Raw genomic sequence first — 21,046 nt, 5'->3', positions numbered from 1 at the left:
CAAAGAATACCAACAATTTGCTTTTCACCAGTCCCATGATTTCAGAGGAAACCTTCTGGATGCTCTCTTTTATTTGGGGCTTTGGAAGTCTTATAAGGGTCAGTAGTGAGCTCCCTGTTGGAGACAACCCTTTTCATCCTTGTCTTCAGCTGGAAGGCAAACTGTTCAGATAACGTTCGCTTGTACCTGTCTTTCCATTTGTTCTACTCCTTCTGCGAGCAAAAGATTTCATTGCAGTTGGCAATGGATTTATGCCCTGGTTCCATTTCTCCAGATCAGCGATTGCAGACTCAATTACCTCTACATGCCTTTCCGTCTCCACCACCTGATTCTCCGGGCCATTAAATTATGCAGTGAATGAATCACTTTTATTCTCCAACAAAGGAAAGTTTTCTTTCAATTTGTGCAGATTAGCATGGAGGGCTTCCAGGAAAGGCTTGAGGAAAAATTTCTTACTATGAGAATGGCAATTTGGAGGCGGTGCGTGCATGGTGTGACTCAGAAGTTGGATCCTTTTTCTGAGGAGCTTGCCATTTCGTGACCACACAGCTTGAAAGAAGTGACCTTTTTGTCTTGAATTTCTGCTTCTGGGTTAATGTTCAGTATCCAACAGTCCTTTGGCTAGACTGTCTGAAATGTTATAATCTGATGGTTGCCTGAAAAGGCAGCTCACTGCAAGAATGACTGTCTGAGTTGGATGACTTCTGGTGAGTATAGCTTTGTGAACTCTTGATGCCTATCTTCTACTGGTACAGTATTAAAAGATGAGCAAGACCCAGCGCCATGTGCTGTTGTTTCAGGAAGCTCTATGGTGTGTTGGCAGCAGTCAAAGGAAAGCTTTTTGCTGTGTTTGAAGTGGGAAGATACTCAGGCTAAGTCACCTGTAGATGCTGCTTAGCAGTTTATGGCCTTGGACCCTGGATGTTGTCAGTGAACTACGAGAACTGTGAATTAAATTTACTCAGATTTAGGTCAGGATGAGTATTTTTGGTTTTGAATGCATAGAAACCAAACTTCAGCAGTGTAAATTAGTGCATTTAACATTTGTTATACTAAAAAAGTAAAAGATTTGTGGAGGTTCCAGCTTTCTCACTCCTGCCATCATTTGCTGGAGCTCAAAAAAGGCAAATTTATCATCACTATATCTTGTTATTTTTTTCCCCTGTTATGTTGTGCTTTAACGTTACAAGTAACAGTGATAAAATATTGAGATTTATCATGCACTTATTAATGAAATAGTAGTAATAGGTCTCATAAAAATACCTGTTTAGATAAAATGAACACCACCAACTGTGCTGATCATCTGTGATTCAGAATAGCTCATGTTGCAGAATGTGTCACTTGGAAACAGATATTTAAATGTTCCCAAATCCCTGATCTTCAGAACAGCTCATTTTTAATTAGAAAGGGATTGCAGTAATGTGACCTGTGCAAAAGCCAAATCTGATACACAAGCAGGCAAAGCTAACTAAATGAAAGAAAAGAAAAATCTGCTTTAAATGATCTTTTCTCAGACCTTTTAATATAGTTCTCTTAGAATATAAAAAAGAAATCCAAAACCTTCCCAGTGATCTCTATCTGATTACTCAACTTTATTCTTTATTCTTTATTCTGCCTGTGGTGAATCCTTTTGGGAAGTCACTTTTAAAGAAATAGCAAGGAATTATCATGGATGCATTAGCAGACATCTGCAAGTTGTTGAGGGTGAGTCAGTAGCTGGAATAATCTCACTCCCTTTGAATTTGCATCAGTGAATCTACTTAGTCATGTTCTCCATTCCTACTCAACTGTGCTACAACTGAGTTGTACATGTCATATTTTACAGGTGTTTTGTGTCTTTGCCATATTTGAAGTGAAAATAATCACATAATCTGCAGTGTCTGTAGAAGATGCTGAGGAAAAGAGGGTTTATGTGCATGTGCATGTGCATGAACAATTTGTTTCTTAGCTCCTAAGTGTGTCTTTGTTTACTTGTTTGTTTAATACTTGTATAGAAATACATAACATCAGTGGGAAAAAAATACTGTTACCATTCCTTATCTTTTTCCTGTAAGAGCACCACCTCCTCTATTTCCCATAATATTGTTTCCCAGATTTCATGTGGACTTCTTCCCAAACGGAGACAATGTGTATCAGTGCCATCTGCTGACTTCAACCAATATTGCTCCAACGTTTGAATAGTTAGGGGGGAAACCATTTGGTGATACAAATTTTCACAGGTTTCAAAAGCGGGCATTAAACAAAGTTATGCAGAATGTATACATGTAAATTTGAAATGTCCAGAAGAAATTATCACTCCAGAAAAATTAAAGAAGCCTTCTAATAGGATACGCTTCTTGGTGTAAATTGTGACTGAGTTTTGAATAAACAATGTGTTTTCACTGACTAGCTGGAGAACACCTCCCCTCACCACCACCCCACCCCCAAAAAATGAAACAAGGAACTAACAGAGTAAGATCATGTCAGGTGCCAAGGCATTTGTCTGCTCTCCAAAGCCACTTAAATATTTATGCCTAATTGGTCAATAACCTGAGCTATGATACTTTGCTTCTCCTGGCATCAAACTCACTACAAGTAATAGTTTCAAACATTAAGTTCCTTCAGAGGAATCTCAGAGCCCAATAAACAACAACCAAACTAATTCTCAGTTTCCATAAAATTTCCTGAAATTTTAAGTCTGAACAGAGCTAACGGTATCTCTCTGAAAATATGTCGGAAGGAGAAAGCAAATTCTGCTTTCTAAAATACTGTATATCTTTTTTGGTATTTTTAGAGCTTCTTGCATTTGTTTGTTCATGTGGCTATACATGAAAACCTCTAAAGAGTCATTAAAACAAAAGGAAAATAGGACTAATCTATCTCCATCCAGTTCCTGGTATGTCCCTTAATGCTTTTATGGCTACCCTGGTTTGTAAGTGAGCGCATTGTAGGGAACAAAACAAAACAAACAAAAATGGGCAAATGAGGATATTAAGAATGGAAAAGAATGAGTCCTTACAGTGAACAATTAGAGAGATTTTAATGAAACTTTCAAGGAAGGTAACTGCTGCCACTTTTAAATTGTCTTCTTCCAGGCTGCATTTTGACTGCATAACCACATTGCACAGTGTTGTTACTGGTGGATAGCAATAGAAAATTTCTAATGGGATATTGAAATAGAAAGCTTCTCATAAAAATAAACACTAGCATTCCCAAGCACTACTAAAAAAAAAAAAGGAAAGCAGTGCTTTGCTTTTTCGGCTAGGAAGAAATATGGAAAAAAAGTGAGGTCTAGAAAAAGAATGTCCTGAGAAGCAGGACTGACAATGAGCTTTTGACTTACTGCCCAGAGCTGTGACTCTGTCTTTCCTGTTGCTTGGCAACTCCATGTTATCACAAAGAAACTGATATTAAGTTGGAACAGGCTGGATATGGTAATTTACGTGGGAAGATACTCTTGCAGTGGGAAAACCATTTTATTTCTAGTTTCTGTCAGCATAAGTAGGTTTCACATGATGAACTGTAGTACATCCCCTGTTGGGTGCATTTTACCTAAAAAGGTAAAGAGCGACTCTGCCTTGGAAAGTGACTGTGCAGAAAAAAACAGAAAACCAATAAACCCCACCACCTTGTTATTCATTAGACCTGCTCCTAGTGTCTAGTCAGACATTTCTTCCAACAGCAGTGATAAAAACTTGTTTTCATACCTGTGTGGATCCGCTGCAGATTAGAGAGATGGAACTCAACCATTATCCACAGTCTGTAAGAGCTGTCGAGATTTGCCCAAGTTGTCACTGTCTTATACAAACATTAAAAGATGATCCTCACTTTATCTGAATAGCCCCTGTTCTTCCATTCACGTTGGCAACAGTTAAGTGCTAAGTTTCAGTTGCACTTTAGTTCTTTGCTGCTGAAAGAAGAGGCTGCACATGTAGCAGTTACGGAGTAATTTGAAGATGATAGAAACTGTCATTCAACTTTGAATTTGGCTGGGGCTGTATGGCTGAGAAAAGACTCAATTTTGATTGAGGTATATGGAGAGAATGGCAAAGAGAGAATTATGCAAAGCAAATTTGATCATGAAAGCTTTGAGCCACAAAAGATATGTAATCCATAATGGTGTTTTGATATTTCAGTTTAGGTCTAAGATTTAATTAGAAAGGGAGAAAACCCAGAAGACTCGGTTCAATGCAAAGCCCTTTTTCTTAAATGTCTGGTTTACTCATAGCTCTACTGAACCACCACCCCTGTCTTTCTGTATTTCCATCCTGCATCACTTCTAGCATTTTAACATCAACATGTAGGCCTATAAGTAAGGAAGTACTTTTCGTGTCTTCAGGACTCCCTGTTCTGGCTTTGGTCAGCAAAACACTCCCTGTCTCCAGGCTTTTCTCTGCTGCAGAGCTAACTTAAAATATAACTCAACTTTTACCCTTGGCTCAAATCCCAACCATACACAGAAACTTCTGACTTGAGTATGTTGATGCTGTTCAGCTGAAAGGATTGGTCTGGACTGTCAGAAGGCACAGGCAGCAGCTTCAATTGCACAGCTAATACAGCTACCCACTCCTGCTCCAAGGGCTTGCCTTCATTGCCAAAAAAGGCGCATTTTTACTGTGAGATAATTAGCCTGAATTCACTATCCTTATTTAAAATCAAGCTCTTCATCTCTTTCCTTACAGTGAAGACATTGGTTCCCTATTAAATCAGAGCGTCCCCTTTTGCTGAGGCTAAACTGATGAGGAATGAACTCTGCAATGAAAACAGCCCACACCAAATTGACCCAGATACTGCAAGCAAAGTCCTTTTCTAAACGGGCTCATGGTGGGGAGGTAGCTCCCTTCCTTGCTCATTTTTCATTTGGCCAGCACAGAACCTATAAGCTTGCATCTGATCTACCAAACTAATGAGTTTGTCTCCTTTTTAATTTACCACATCACCTCCAATAAATCTAAAAATGCTCTTGGCTGTTATCTGACTTGCAGGGGAATAATTACTGGACTGAGTCCAGCAGCAAGCCTGGCTTAATTAAAACACAGAGTATTTCCCAAAAAGGTAGTGACCAATATTGCTCCGAGTGCAACCTAAACCAATTTCACAACAGAATGGAACAGATGAACTTTGCTTTACCCCAGAGCTTTTTGTACTTTTAAACTGAGTTTATCTGATGAATCATGAAGAACAGATTTCCTACACCCCCTTACCACTAGCAGCTAGTGGCTAACTTTATCCATCTTAACTGTTGTCTTCCAAGCAAATTGCTAGCACATACCACCTGTTTCTTAAGCCCTGGCATCAGGGTAACATAAACCTTGCAGTTTCCATATCTTATATTCATTGCATTTGTTAATGCCTGCTGTAGAGAGTTTTCTATGCCAAGTAGCAGCCTCCTCTGGCTTGTGTAGCAAGCTAGTTTTTGCTACAGCAAAAGCTGTAGCAACTCCTTGGTATGGCAACAAAAATACCTCTATATTTCCCCTCATCTAGGGTTGGGTTGGTTTTCCTTTTTAGATTGAAAGTATTCTTTAAACAGTTTGGCCACTATAACTTTTATTAAGTAAAAAATCCCCAAAACCTGCTTCTTGTAGCACCTGCATTTTCTGTATGCAATGATTCTCACTGGTGAGGAAAAATTGCTGATATGTTTTTTATTCTTGAATTCTGATGAGCACAGAACAAATAAATGTACAAATGTGACAGGCAAGGAGTAGTGAGGTGTACATACCCAGTACTTTTCAGGGGTACACTAACCCAGGGAAGGAGCAAAGCTCTGGGGAGAGATGCTGTGTACACAAACCAAGGCAAGGGATCCCTCTTATTGTGGCCGAGCTCCCCAAGAGCATTGCTGGGATCCATGAGCAGTTGCTAGGACTGGAGAACTACTGAAAACCACCATTCCCATCTCACCCACCATGCCCATTAGCACCTTTAATCAGTTTTACCTAGTCATAGTCTCGGAGGGTGTTTAAAGGAGGATGGGAGTAAGAAGAGAAGTTTAAACGTCTTTTTGTTTCCAGCACTACACAAGTACTCATATAAGACTGGATGACTCAGAGGGTCAGATGCATAGCCTGCCACCTCCAAGATTTTTATTTCACAACTGTTTTGGGTTTGTAATAACTGTAGGACTGAATTTGATCCCCTCCCCCCCCCCCCGCCCAGATTCAGAAGCACTCTTATTGGCTTATATTAATTTTATGAAGTTAACTCTCTTAAGTAATTTCTACAGTTATGGCTTCTTATTGATTTGCAAAGATTGGTCAGAAATAAATTGAAAGACAAGTTGCAATAAGAAATAATAAGAGTAACTCAACTTTATTTTTGTTTGTGGTAGTGATATCAACTGAAAATACAGATGATCTCCTTAGGTTATGGTTCTAGAACATGGGGAATTACAAGGAGTGTGTGTTTTCCCCAGGGTACAGAAGAACCACCGAAACTGTAGATGAATAAATAGGTATGTTAAGCAAAGGTGCAAAAGTGATTTTATATACCTAGGATGCAAAATTAATTTAGAGGCTGGAGAGCCAAAAGATATGGGAGTGGGAAGGCAGCACATTTGAATTTTGGGTACTAAAACACCAGCAAATCAAAATCCAGCATAGTAGAGACATCTTCTAAATGTGAAATAAAAAAAAAAAAAAGCCCACAAACAAAAATATCAGCAGAAACCTTTGCCCTCTTCAGTAACACTGAGTATGACTCATGGCTTTGTGAATTTTGTTGGGTGGTGGTACAAAAATTGTTCTATCTACTACTGACAGATGATAGGTTTCTTGCTTTAAAAATATGAAAACAGCTTGATCTCACGTACCTTGGTTTAAAAATAAAGCTCTTTTTATAGCACGTCTTGATTTTGACAACCATACTGTGCAGTAAATACTGGATTACATGTATGAGCACATTTTAAAAGCCTAAACCATACTCTTATTTTAGAGGTAGGCTGATCCTTTGAATTTATGAAGTCCTCAAAAAGAGGACTCACAGCTGAACGTAATGGCTCTTTGTGTTGTGGTTGTGGGTTCAGCTTTGAATTTAGAATGCATTTTCTGTTCTGGTAGCTTTCTGAAATTTAATTTATTTAATTTCATAGATGTGTAAATACTAAGTTATCCATCTTTATGTGATGGTAAGCCTGGAATAAATCTGCAGGAGTGAAATGCAACTGAATCTATAAGTAAAATTGTTTCTTCTTCATATTGCAGAGCACAGATAACTCAAATATATCTATAATTGCTCAGAACAAAAAGTGCTTTGACAATGATATTGTTTGCTCAAAGAATGTTTTCGTCACAGTTGGAGACACTGAGATTTATTTTAGTGAACTTTCTGAGAAACAGGTTAGTTATTTTCTTTTCTTTTCCGGTTGCCCTTTAAGATAAGCATTCTAAAGTTACAACTCTGAACGAGCGTGGTTTTGGAAAAAGTCTCTCAGTCTGTGTTAACATAATCCAAGTGCCTAGGTCTGGATAAAGCAGCAGGTCCCAGGAACAAATCTCCTTTTACACTGTTCTATTTGTCCTTACAAAGAAGACTGCTCAAGAGGCTCAAGCAATCAAAGCATACTGGAACTTATGCAGTTCTTTCCACTTGGTTTTGAAAGAGAAAGCAAAAAAAAAAAAAAAAGCGAACTTGAATGATTAAAAAAACATAATATCTGACATTTCTAGTAGTGTCATTTATGACATATGTCAATATGACATTTCTAGTAATAGTATTGATTCAGCTATATGATAAAGATAAAATATTATTCAGTGTACACTTTATTATTAATTGGCTGCATACCTGCATTACCCTATTAGATCTTAATAAATATTCATTTTTGTCAGAAGACCTTAAGGGGAAAGGAAAACAAATCTAAATATCAGCTTTGGAAGGCTGGATATTATACTGTGATACACTTTCCAGAACAAGATATTACGATTCTGTGGGATAAGAAGACAATGATGCATATTAAAGTTGGACCTCGATGGAAGGTGAGCCCAAATAAAAATCTGAGATTTGTAGCTCCCTGTGTTGGCCATGTGATCTAGGGGTTGAATAGCTGTGGTTGATTGTCTTCTTTTCATGACTAACTTTGCCAGTGATATGACTGTTTATCATGGTGTTCAGCTGCTAGCATTTCCCAGGTCAGAATAGACAGGGAATGTGATTTTATGGTTGGATTCCTAAAGAGAATTAGTAGTTCCTACATGTTTACTCTGTTGTTCCACACATCACAACCTTGCAGATACACAGTGATTTAGCTCTAGGTTACTTTGAGGGTGGGAAGAGAGGGTTAGTTTTGTGTTACCCAGTTCACTGCATGTTTTCATACTTGCTGAAGCCAATGAAAAAGAATCTTCCATATCTAGCAATATGGAAGATGGCAAGTTTGTAGCACAGATTGAATTAGGCTGATGATGGAGCCACACCCTGAGATGTAGTAGAGGCTGCTGAGATGAAAAGATGGAGTCACATCTTGGGTTTAAATTAAGAAGGCAAGATGCAAGAAAGGATCTAGACAAAACCTGACATTTAAACCTAGTAAGTATACTGTGATAGGGCTCAGCCATTATGCAGGAAAGAATATAAGGCTCCTTCTCTTACCAGTTGCTCTTCTCTGTTCCATTCCTATATCGTCATCTGCCTTGGTGTCTCTGGAACTCAGTCTTTGGGTCCTGGCAGAGTAACCTTATCTGCACATTCAATAATTACATTCCTGCTTTGTCTCAGCCATGAACACACTTATTGAGAGGGGGCTGTTTCCAGTAAAAGAAAAGGAAGTACTCTATGGTAGAATACAATACCAGAGTTTTTGAAATATAAGTCAAAGTTACAGTGATTATCTAATCTGGTTTTAAAGCAAGATTATGATAGGCTTTTGTCCCAGTAACCATCAGATGCTTCATGTACAAGCTGATTTATCAGTCATCAATACACACTGTGTAAAAAAATTCCTCTGTTTTTGTATGGGCTAGCAGGGATCTGAGTTCTACAGGTTGCATGCAGCAGCACAAGTATTTCAAGCTCTGTTTCCAATTACTGTTTCTTCCAGAGGCTCCAATTCAGTAAGATAGTGTCTGCAGCAGACCCTAAGGGAAAATAATTCAATAGAGTGAGCCACAGCACCCTAGAAGTCCAACTCTACATTTTAGTGTTGTGCACAAATATATTTCCCTATACATGTAGATGTGTGTGCATTTATATATACCTTTTCCACCAGCAGCACATGCCCCAACACAAGAAAGCTGCAGCTGTCTCTTTTGTAACTGCTATTACAAATGTTCTAGTTACTGTGAGCTAAAATTAGAGGCAGCAAGTTTTAACAATAACTGGTCAGGCTTCACAATCATGAGGTAATTCACCTGAACTTTTGACTTTTGGATAGCATACGCTACTAAGCTTTCAGAAAAAAAATACTACTAGATTCCAGTCCCTTTTCACAGGCAGACAGTAAGAACAGGTTCTGGAAAACAGGAATGAAAAGGAAAACATACATTTCTATTAAAATAGAAATTTGCAATATGGGAACTGTAAACATAGCAGAGAATGAGATATTTTCAAAGTGTAAGTTAGAGTTGCATTCATCTTTTCAGTTTAAGAATGTTTTATTCCATACATGTGGTTGTACCAATCATTGTCTGTAAGTATATGTAAAAAGGAAAATAAGCCTTCTTCTCTTTTAGGGTAAACTGGCAGGTTTGTGTGGAAATTTTGACAAATATACTTCAAATGATCTGACTACCTCAAACAACATGGAGGTGAGAAATGCACAGGTGTTTGGAGACAGCTGGGTATTAGGACAGGTAAGTCCCATGATCAGGAAAATATTAGCAAAAAAGGATGATATTTTTAATTTATAAATGAACACATGATAAGCACATAATGTACAGGGGTTTTCTAAACTCATGGTCAGTGTATAACAGCACATTTTAATTTTTATGTCTGTAGATGTGAAATCTGTTATTTATGTCTTACGTCATAGTAAACACACACTGAATTTAAATGAAACCAAACAATCTCTTTAGGGAAGAATATATATTTTCCCTATGTCAGATAATTGTCTTAGCTGTCTGGATTTCAATTCTGTACAAAGTTTGATACATTGCTTCTGATGGTTTGGATGCAATTTTAAAAGCAATTGTAATTTCTCTGGTGTTGGAGGCGTCAGGATACTGAAAGTAAAAACAGTCTGGAAAAACGTTTCTTTCTCAACACTGAAAAAAATGGGATTATTTTTAGTTGCAGTTTGTAAACAGAGAACTAACTGATGAAGCAGCAGTGGTGAAGGGGTGAGACAGAAAGGGCTCAGAACAGCAACAGGCACAATCAAATATGGAAACTTGGTTTCCAAGGAGAAGGGAAGAAGCTATAGAGAGTGGATGACTGCAACTGTGTTCTACAACACAGGAGAATAGGTATTTTATTAATTTGTGCTGAGATGTGAGGTTTTATAGCCTTATAAACCTCCTGAAAAATCAGTATTTGTAAAGCACTCCCTTAGGAGATCTGTGAGAACCAGTTTTTAGTCTTTCCTTGACTCACAGCAGGAAACTGAACCAAAATCTCTCACCTCATGAAAGAATATGATACTTATTCTAATTTGGAGTAAACATTTTGAGGCTTCTCTCTCTCAATATCTCCCTTTAGATCTATTTTACTCTACATAATCTGTTTAGATTGGGTGAGCAAGCAAGGCCAGTGTGTAGTGGTGGTGGTTACACTGCTCACCTAGAAGGTGGTACATAAAGAAAAGTAAAAAGGCTTTGAATGAATTATACGAATTTTTCTTTCCAGTTTGTCAGTTCAGTGGCTGCTTTAAAAAGGTGTGTAGTGCTTACATAGCACATTAACTTCTAGGATGTTTTGACCTTTGCTTATGCAGCCCAAACTTGCACTTGCCTTTTTTTTTACCATATATATATATATTTGTAAAATCTCATATAATCTTCTGATCTATTTGGCTGTCAGAGCACTCGGTATTTGAGTTTGATATTGGCATTGCAGGCAGCCTGCATTCAGCCAGACTTGACACTTCATCTATCTCTGCAGTAGGAATTAAAGATATTTTCAGAAAGGACCTTTGGCCTTTGTAGAGATGGATCCTGGTCATCTCTTCTGCAAAATCTAAGTACTTCAAATGTGTATTTGATAGCTGGAGGCTTAGAACCCAACTTTGCTACTGGTAAGCTTTCATTGGCACCATGAAGCATGAGATGCTTCCAGGGTTTTTCCCTCCTGGGAGTGGCAGTGTGTCCCCCCATGGCCAAGGATCTGCACATGAAGGTAGTGCAGGCAGCTGCACTGCCGCTGAGTTGGCATCAGAACACCCCATTGCTGCCTATGGATCCGTCATTAGCTTCTCCTGGCTTCCCTGCTGCACCGAGAGAGTATGGTTTTGGATGGGCTCGTGTTTTCTGAGCTGAGTGTCATTTTGTTACATTTCTTCTGTCTGCTAGTTTTTCTTGTTGAAGAGAGGGAGATGTAACTCAGTCATTTTTGAGTTATCATGATGATCTTTGATTCTTTTTTTTTTTTTTTTATGGGTTGCTCTCTTCCTACCACTGCTTCTTTATTTGAACTTACAGGCTAAAGCCATCTGTATTCTGGCTCCATTTAAAGTCAGTGCTAAACCACCAGGGATGGATTTGGATCATGTATTTGTTTGTAATGTTACAGTTGGTTGCTCTGGTAATGATTATAATGTGTCACAAAGAAAACATTTTGTCTTTATGGGCTGAGCAGACAACAGGAACATTTCAGTACTTCAGAACAAAACACAAAGATTCTTTTTTTTGTGCAAATGTTTTCAGTTATAACAACAAATTGGGAAAAGGGGGAGATGAAGTAGATAGAATTTAAGCTTTATTTTGATTTTCTGAGTATGCAGGTATTGAATTATGTGATATTACAGTGAGCCTGAGTCCATGGTAAACACATCTTTATATAAAATGCTTGTGGTGTTTTTGTTGTTTTTCAGTGCAAGAGCCCAAATGAAACGCTAAGGCCATGTGAGGTACATCAGAGCAAGTTCCCTTATGCCAAAAAGGAATGCTCAATTTTATACAGCGATGTTTTTGCACCTTGTCGCAATGTGGTAAGTTTATTAAATATTCAAGATGTGCTCTCCTGTAGGAAAATAGCAAAATTCCAGCGATTATTTTTTTCTTTCCATTTCCCGTCAGTCCAAATGCCATGGAGGATACAAAGTAGAGCCCTGCAAGTATCTCTTTGTGGGTGGGCTATTTTTGTGCAGAGCTCCTTGTTCCTTTCAAAGGCTGGAGCCTAAACGTGCTAGTGGTAACTGGGAGCCATGAGTTAGCAGGCTGGATAATGAAGTTTCTGTTCTCTTTAGGTTTTATTTATATCTTTTATTTATAGAGGTAATTATATTTTTATTTTTTTTGTATATATTGCAGGATTCTAAAATAAACGTTTGTGTGATGTGCCTACAGCTTATCTCAAATGAGTTTGTTAACTGTCCTGCTCAATATGAAAAGAAATATGAGCGACTGAGATTTCAGCTTCAGAGCTATCAGTATTTTTAATTGGCTGACAGCTTATCATCCGTTTTTTATCAAAACTCTGAGGTTTGGTGTCCTTGTTTTCCCAGTACCTGGCTGAGCCTGGGGCTTCAGTTACAAGAACATCCTTAATTTCAGTCTAGCAAATAGCTTGTGTAGAAATCTTTGATTCCATTTTAGTTCACCTTTTATCAACAAAACACCCTATACATTTTTCCCAATATCTGGTTCTAGCCTCTATTTATCGAAGTTGCTTCTTTACACCTGTGCAAGCAAGAACCACTATGACATTTTGTATTGGTCTCTCGTTTTCTTTATGACAATTAATGCTAAATGATATTATTAGATGTCTCAGCTGAACCTCCTGACTTTCAGGACTGAAGCTTGATATCAACATGGTTAGGAATTTGACGGAGGGGGAGGTTGCAGTAGCTTAATGCGAGAGATTTATTACTGTTGAATTCAGTTACTATGTAAAGAATTTTTTGAGCATGTGCCTGAGAACATGGTGATGAGGGTATTTTTGAAATGGAAAGTAATAAATAAAATGGAACTTTTGAGAGTTTTTAAGGAACTGCATCATTATAACCCATAAAGAAAGATGTTTTCTCTTGAACATTCATTTTCTGTATCTTATCCATGTTGTCCTTAAAATTTGCAAACACTATGACAAAAATTTAGCATAATTATGTTAAAAAAGTAAAGGTAAAGTGACCCCTATTATGGATGTCTGCAGCTGACTGGTGGCAGCATGGCTGGGGAACTGGCTGCCAAGAAAAAAGCCCAAGCAGAGACTGACACTAGGGTCATGGAAAGAAAAGAAAGTGCAGATATGGGTTTCAGGATGTTCTTTGGAGCAGCTCTCTTACACTCCTGCTGTGTGAGTCGTGGAGGATCCTGCTGTTCATGGAGCTCAGCTGAGGTTGGAACCTCCCATTTTCAGGGAAACAAAACATTGCATCTCTGGCTGGAAGTGACTGATGGGCTGTGGTTGCCCAGCTGAGCACTGAACTCATCAGGGTTGAGGACCCTCAACACTTGCAGTAAAGAAGTCTTCCTCATAACTCCTTAGCTCAGCAGGAGCTTTGACCCAAGGCTCCCAGTTTGTCCCAACTGCAGGATCTTTTCAACCCATGGGGAGATGCTGTCCTGCAGACATGAGACAGGTCTTTGGATCCAATCTGCTGTTTGGTGGTTCCTGCAAAGCTATTAGAACCATTTTCAATAGATCCAACACTCATGGCCCCCACACCAGTGCTGTCCCTGTTTTTGAAATGAGGAAAAGAATGAAAGCAAAATGGCATCTTTCTCCAGTGAAAGCAGAAAAAAAGTCTTCATGTCCCTGACAGCTTCTAGCAACTGCCAGCTGACAAGCTGTCTCTGTGTTAGATAAGTGCTGCTTTGTTGCTGTGATGGTATTTCTGTAATCTGACATGTGCCATTTGAGGGCTCTACAACTGAGCTAGCCTAGAGTCTAAACTGAAGAAAAGCATTGCTCTAAGCATTGCATGTGTTGAGTAGTAAGAACATTGTTTTGGAAACACGGCTTAACCTTACAAAAAAGAAATAGTATACCATGTGAAAACACGAACTAATGTGATAACATTTTAGAGTGAGATACGGGTTTCTGATCTAATGAAATTTGTGGGCAAAGTATATTAAAGTCTTTATAAGTGCAGGAATATTTTTCTGCAAAGGATCACTTGATCTTTCTTTCACTAATCAAAACTCCCTTTACAAGTTATTACTTTAATTACTTTATAATCAGAGCTGCATCTCCCTGCACTGTTGTTCTTTGTGCAAAACTGACAGGATAACTGTAGATGGCAGTATTTGCCTTACAAAAACAGAACTGCCAGCTTCAATATACACTCCAAAACTGATGAACAGCAAGTGTGTGGACAGACATGTTAATAGTCACTGATTGAAATTTTTTCTTGGCCTGTAACATACGTACAAACTAATCATTCAAAGTGTATTTTTTGTATAGGAATGTACCCAAACCTTAGAAAATACCTTATTTTTCTGTTAAATCCTTTCAGTTCATCCAGAGGTAGCACTTCTGCTGTAAATGGTGCAACAGGAATTTGTACAGCTCATGCAATTCAGTCTCCAACCCTCTTTTTCTTTTATTTATTTATTTTTCCCCAGATTGATGTGACTTCTTTTGTCAAAAATTGTCACACAGATACGTGCAACTGCAACCTTGGTGGGGACTGCGAGTGCTTGTGTACCAGTATTGCAGCTTATGCCCACAAGTGCTGCCAGCAAGGAGCACCGATTCACTGGCGATCTCCTTCCCTCTGTGGTATGTACCTGGGCTGGCCTCACATTGGAGCTCATCTTTGAGGCATCTTTGGCCTTTTTCTGCCCAATAATACAAATGTGACAGAATCAGGTGCATAATAAGTGCCCTTCTTCACCATTTTCAAGCTGTCTCTGTGTTAGCTCTTAGTGTTATACACCCAAATTTGCTGTATTACTGAAGGGGGCTGTCTGGGCTCAGGGTGTGCCAGTGCAGAGAGTGTTGGAAAGGCACTGGTATACCAGACCTGGGGTGCGTCCAGTGTTCTGTGTAGGGCTGCATAGAGCTTCAGTCTATTCTACTTTTCACAGATGGTGAAAAGTAGAATAATTCATGCTGTCAGCTATAGATTAATTAATGCTTAAGGTCTGCTGTCCTAACACATCTGTTTAAATACAGCTGTATGTCTCTAAATAAAAGCCTAAGGAAATAAAGTCATTCACTGAAACTCCCTCTGATGAAAGTGAACTTTACATTTTTAGAATGCAGATATACATAGATTCCGATGTTACTTTGTAATAATAATGTGCTTGTTTTCATTTCTTTTAGCTTATGACTGTGATTATTACAATCAAGGTATGTAGCATTTGATATTACTATATTTGATTCATCCTTATATTTATATATGTTGCTGAATCTACTTTTCAGGTTTTCTATTCTAACATCTTTCTTTCTGTATGATACTATTTTGAGATGTTAATTTCTCCCCTCCTCATTTTCTTTTTCAAAACCAAATACCCAGGACACACTTTTCTTACATTGGTTCACTCAGACTAACCATGGAAGAAAATATAGTTTGATAATTTCTGTCTTTCCCAGGTTAGATTGTGTTTTTTTGCACTCCTGATTTGGGTATGTGTGGGTATTAACGAGCTCAGCAAGTTAGTAAAGCAAGTCCCCATGGGCCTTTTTCCTCTATGTCCAGGGATGGTGGTGGCATGGAAACAAACATAGTTGTAAGCAAAACAGCACACCTGGCATCTCAGATGAAACATGATACAATGAACTGTGCATATAAAACCCTTAGCAGCTTGCGCTGAGAATCTCTGTCAGTTGCAGCAGTGCTGGAGGTTCTTCTTTTTCCTTTCTCCCCATTCCCTAGGGTAGGATTTCATAGTCACAATACCTTGAACTTACTGGACCTTCGAGTCCATTAAAAAAGAGAGGTGACTTGTATGAGCAGCCTGGAGCATTATATGTCATTTTGCAACATACTCCTTGTCTATTTAACCTCATTATATCATTATGTGACTTTTTCTTTCCTCCTGTTCTGCTATGGATATCTAAAATACTGTTTTTTTTTTCCTGTGTGATATATCACTTGAGATCTGTCCTATACAAACATACACAATCCTGCATTAGTTAGGAATTCAAATACTGATGCACTAGTGTGCATCTTAGAAGGTTACACATGGTTATTAACATTTGAATTTTCACCTCACTGAACTAGTTGCCTTTGACACAGGAAAATTCAAGTGCTTTTCTCCAGAAATGAATGGTGTGGATATAATGCATCTCTGATGATACTGAGTTAATCACAGTTACATAAATCAGAATAATAATTAATTTGGTGTAATTTTAGGGGTAAAAATAAAAAACCCTCACAATTCTATGAATGCTTATCACACTATGCAATTATTTTATATGTTTTCATTCTGATGTGGCTTGCTTTGTTTTACTTTTTCTTCTGTGTTTTCATACAAAAGACATTGATCTGATTCAATTAAAACCTCAGTTGAATTAATTCATGGGCTTTTTCTTTGAGTTTGTGTATGTAGCTTTAAAATTGCTTCTATTTTTAATGAGTAAAGGTCAGTGGCCCTGCTGTGTTGAACAATCTTAGTAGTCCCTAATGTCTCAATTAATAACCTCATCATATTCAATGTGGGGGTAAATAAATGCACCCTGCAGCACATCTTGGCAGTAAAGGAGAAGCAATAGAAGGATGTTACCTTGCATTTCTACTGTAAATTTAAAAACTGGAATCTATTATATTTTAAAATAGAAAGGTTACAGGTTTTTATGCACAAGTCTCACAAGTATTGTACTATAAAGGACAGTTCTTTAGAATGAGGAATTCTTAATTCTTTTAGCATCCCCACTTATATTTAGATAATATGCATGTGCTTTGTGTGGAGCAAGATATTGAAAAGCAAAGGAAACGACTAAATGCAATGAAATAAATGTGACTTTTGATACATTTTTTTTAGTGGCTTGCATCCTATAATGATCATCATACAAGGAGGATTTTTTTCTCCTCCGAGGAGTCTGGCCCAGTACAGTAGCAGCATGTAGATGTGAGTGGGCAGCTGTGTGGTGCTTAGCTGCCTACCACAGTTAAGGTCAAGGATGGTGTTATGCATGTTTCTACCACAAAGTGCCAGCAAAACACCTTTTGGGACTAGGATTCTCTTTTGCTCTGCATGATTTCAGACTGTTAATCTTTAAGGAAACTCCTGCTTTTGTTCAAGTCCTAGGCAAAATGTCTGTTAGTATGTAGGGATAAGCATTCAATGACAGAATAAAGGATTGTTTTGAGATAAATTGTCTTTCCATTTCTTTAAAAGTGGCAAGCCTGTGGGCTTTATGTATATATGAGCTCCAAAATAGCTGTCATATAAAAACAGTAGTTATTTTCAAGCAGTTTTGTTTAGAAATCAGTGTTTAACTTCTAGATGAGGCAAATCTCATTATTATGAGAATTCCTTCTCTCTTGGAAGATTCATACTTGAAAGGAGCTGTCTTAGGCTGGGAAAGGGTTCAGTCTTTTCACTGTAAGGATTAAAACCTTTTACAAAACCTACACATTTTGTTTATTACTCACAAAGTAAGGTTTTAGAAGTATGCTGCTCTTGGTTCTTTCAGTGGGATATAGTGACAAAGATGGTTGCTGTTATATCTGTATGTATCCCTTCCAGCAGAAGCTGGAACAGAAACAGCTCCAGAGGTTTGCTGCAGGGCATGGTTAGGCCAGCACTGTTTTGGCAGCAGTACTAGCTGAGGCTGTTGTCACTTTTCTATTGGCATGAGCTTTTGAATAATGATGTGGTGAACCAGACTGGAAAAATTAGCTGGTTGATTTTCAGCTGGACTACTTCACTGCTGAAGCACTTAGGAGGGCATAATAAATGGGGCAGTAGGGGGGCAGAAGCAAGTGGCTTGTGGTAGAGGATGAACTACACAACTGCTTAAGCAATATTGTGCCAGAAGTTGAATATAATTTGATTTTTTTTTTTTTTTTCTGGGAGAAATTGGCTTGTGTTCTTAAAGCAGCTTCAGTGTCTGTGTGGGAAATAATATTAAAGTTGCTCTGTTGAATTCAGATTCTTTCAAATTATAGAAACAAGGACATGTAAAAGACTAAACACCATAAAAAAGCAGCCCAGATTGCTTTCTTGTACAGGTCATTTTGTGAGCACAGCTGCCCACAGTTCTTTGTGCTCATTTTGTATCTGTGGTTTTCTGGGCAGCTAGCAAAGAATAAGGGGGTATATTGAACAGACAGATACAGACCTACACCAGTGTAATAACTTGGGGCATTGAGCTGTAATTCCAATGTATTTAAGACAATATATTATGTTAACTCAGATTTTGTATATTATGCAAGGAGGATTTTTCTTTTTCTATTTTGATTTTTCTCCCCTTAGGTCTTGGTGAAGGACCCTATATTTTGGCAAGTTACGGACAGAATGACACAATCATAGGAGCTAATATATCTAGTAGAAGGATATTTCCTCTGCCTAGAGCTGGAGCATATGGAAATGTATTTTTCAGCTTCATGATAACTCCAGGGCTTTTCAAAGATAAAGATTTATGTAAGTGTTCTCAACAATTTGCTAATGGCTTGCATATTTTTCAGACTATATGAATGATTTTGGATGATTTTTGCTGAATCTCCTAAAATAGTATAGATATTTTTAGTTATTGGAATAAGCGAGATTGAAGCAGCCAGCTTCAAAACTGAGGAATGCTGGGGTTCTTATTAAAAAAAAAATAAACTGCTAAACCTCACTGCCAGCTTTAAAGCCAACTTTTCAAAGGTTTTTGAAAACATATTGCAAAATACAAGTAATTAGAATTCCTTTGTGGAAGATAAATGCAGGATACTTTCATCTCCAGTAATATCACTTCTACTTTATCTTTTCTTCTTTTTTGCAATTTTCAGTGGACTATAAAATATGCAACTTAGAACAACCAATACGTCTCCTGCACTGTCAGTGAACAGCATCTCCATACAATGTAGAAGGCAGTTTCTTAGGTGGAAAGCTCAGAAAGATTCCTGAGCTCTACTTTTCGCTTATCAGAGATTGATCCAAACTATACAACCAAAAATAATTGTTTAATATTTTTTCTTCTGTATACATTTTGCTGTCTTCACATGAACTTATTTGTGCTGATCAAGTCAATACAGATTTTGTCATTGCTTTCTCAAAGAATTTAATTTGTTGAAAAAAATCCCAAACCCTGAAAAATCAAGATAGAGAAGTGCTGTCTTGGTAAAAATTGAAACTATATTCACAAACAGTTGAGAAATTAGGGTTTTATATATGATTTCTGAATGAGAAAGTACATAGGGCAGAAGAATTGATTGTCTTGTCAATTCCCCAACTGATGTAAAGTGGAAGTAAAACATTCATTATGTCTGTGTGGCACACAGCTAGCCTTTATATCTGTGAGGAATTAGATAGTATTGATCTACATTAAAGACACTTCAAGATTTTATTCAAGTTGAAAACCAAATTTGAAGTCAGTCTTCTAAGTTCTTTTCAGAGAATTTTCTTCACTTTTGATTTCCATCATGCATAGAGCAAATAGAAGGTTGAGTCTTTTCTTGGGCCACAGGTTTTCTTACTGTATTGCTGGATATAACCGTATGTAAAACAAGCTTGGCTTCAAGGTGAATTCAAGCACGTTCTTACAAAATTTGCATGGTGTTTTTTACTAATGAAAACTTGGTACAGTTGAACTGTTAGTTATTAGTCCTAATTTGAGAAAAAACTCCCAATCTGAGCAAGTCCCAGTTTCAGACTGCTTATGAATAATTTCAAAAGCTGGTAGCAGTAGACAATATAGTTTTGATCTAACTGATTGGCTTTATGCTAATTTCTGATTATGTGGTCCTTTGAAGTCTCCTTTAGACCCTGCATTTCTAAACTTGTTTTTCCTTTGTTACATAAACGTGAAATAATTCCTGTGAAAACCAGCTGTTTAAAAAGGAACCACTTAACAGATAATATATAGATTTTAATCCACTTTTAAGGTTTTTTCTGTGAAAATTTTACTATTCTTTTTATTTCCTTTTCTTTTGTGGAAGCTCTCTCTCTCGTTTCCCTTGAATCTGCTGAAAGACCAAACTACTTTCTATATGTACATGACAATGAAACTGCTGGGTTGGAACAGTGGCAGGCAAGTGACTCCTTTCAGAGACGAGCCACCTTCTTCCACCACCAGGGCCTCTGGAGTCCAGGGCTCAGCGCCTTCGAACTGCACAGTAAAAAAGGCTTTTTCATCATTCTCACCTCATCTGGTGTTAAAGTGGCAAAGTATGATGATTCAGAAGAATTCAAACGTTTGAGTAGCTTTAGTATTGAAGGTAAATTTTGCATTTTGCAGTACCTTCACTATGTTTAACTGATTTTGAAGGCTTTATAGACAATATATTGTAAAAGTGAGTAGCTGTTTGTAACTTGAAACTTGACGCTGCAGTGTCTTTTAGCTTGACAGAATATAAAATGCTTGAAACTGATAATGAACAAAATCTCACATATTCACAAGTTCTCAAGAATTTCTCAAATTTTTTATTTTTTCTGAAAACTCCATTGTACAGTATAAAAAAGACTATAAATTTACAGTTTATTGACTACATAATAAAAAAAAATACCTTTTCCTTCTTTCTCAGAACTCAGTGCCTCTGTGCCTTATAGAAGAATGTGTGAGTGGCGATACGAATCTTGTGCTAATCCTTGTGTTAAAACCTGTAGTGATCCTGAAGGAATAGCATGCAAATTCCTTCCTCCGTAAGTAAAATTAAGCTTGTATTGCTACCCTATTGATTTCTGTAATACGTGTACCATAGGCTTTCTAAGAATGACTGCAGCTGCAATATCCACTCGTATTTACTCATCCAGATTTCAGTATCATTCTTGTGAGCAAGTCTCACAAGTCATATGAAAACAATTGTAAAAAGCTTCTTGTTTCTCACGGTATACATTCCTGTTTACCTTTGACCTTTCAACACCAGCATAAGAAAAGTCTA

At 37.7% G+C, this 21,046-nt stretch overlaps 1 protein-coding gene across 1 annotated transcript in view; it reads left to right on the top strand.

Annotated features, from left to right (window-relative positions):
• OTOGL (otogelin like) overlaps positions 1-21,046 on the top strand; it is a 93,211-nt gene that overhangs the window by 43,353 nt on the left and 28,812 nt on the right. Inside the window, exons 27-36 of the mRNA XM_061369305.1 lie at positions 7,185-7,344; positions 7,689-7,693; positions 7,809-7,955; positions 9,648-9,767; positions 11,942-12,058; positions 14,637-14,793; positions 15,340-15,366; positions 18,438-18,605; positions 20,105-20,383; positions 20,690-20,807. Of these exons, the coding sequence (XP_061225289.1) occupies positions 7,185-7,344; positions 7,689-7,693; positions 7,809-7,955; positions 9,648-9,767; positions 11,942-12,058; positions 14,637-14,793; positions 15,340-15,366; positions 18,438-18,605; positions 20,105-20,383; positions 20,690-20,807 (1,298 nt within the window). The remainder of the gene's footprint in view (positions 1-7,184; positions 7,345-7,688; positions 7,694-7,808; positions 7,956-9,647; positions 9,768-11,941; positions 12,059-14,636; positions 14,794-15,339; positions 15,367-18,437; positions 18,606-20,104; positions 20,384-20,689; positions 20,808-21,046) is intronic.

The sequence above is a fragment of the Neopsephotus bourkii genome, unplaced genomic scaffold (genome assembly GCF_033783945.1).
Source record: "Neopsephotus bourkii isolate Nb327-2 ecotype Australia unplaced genomic scaffold, CSIRO-AGI_Nbou_v1 NB_1493, whole genome shotgun sequence".
Taxonomy (NCBI): Eukaryota; Metazoa; Chordata; class Aves; order Psittaciformes; family Psittacidae; genus Neopsephotus; species Neopsephotus bourkii.
Note: the sequence above shows the minus strand (reverse complement) of the source record. Positions and strands in the feature narration are given on the sequence as shown.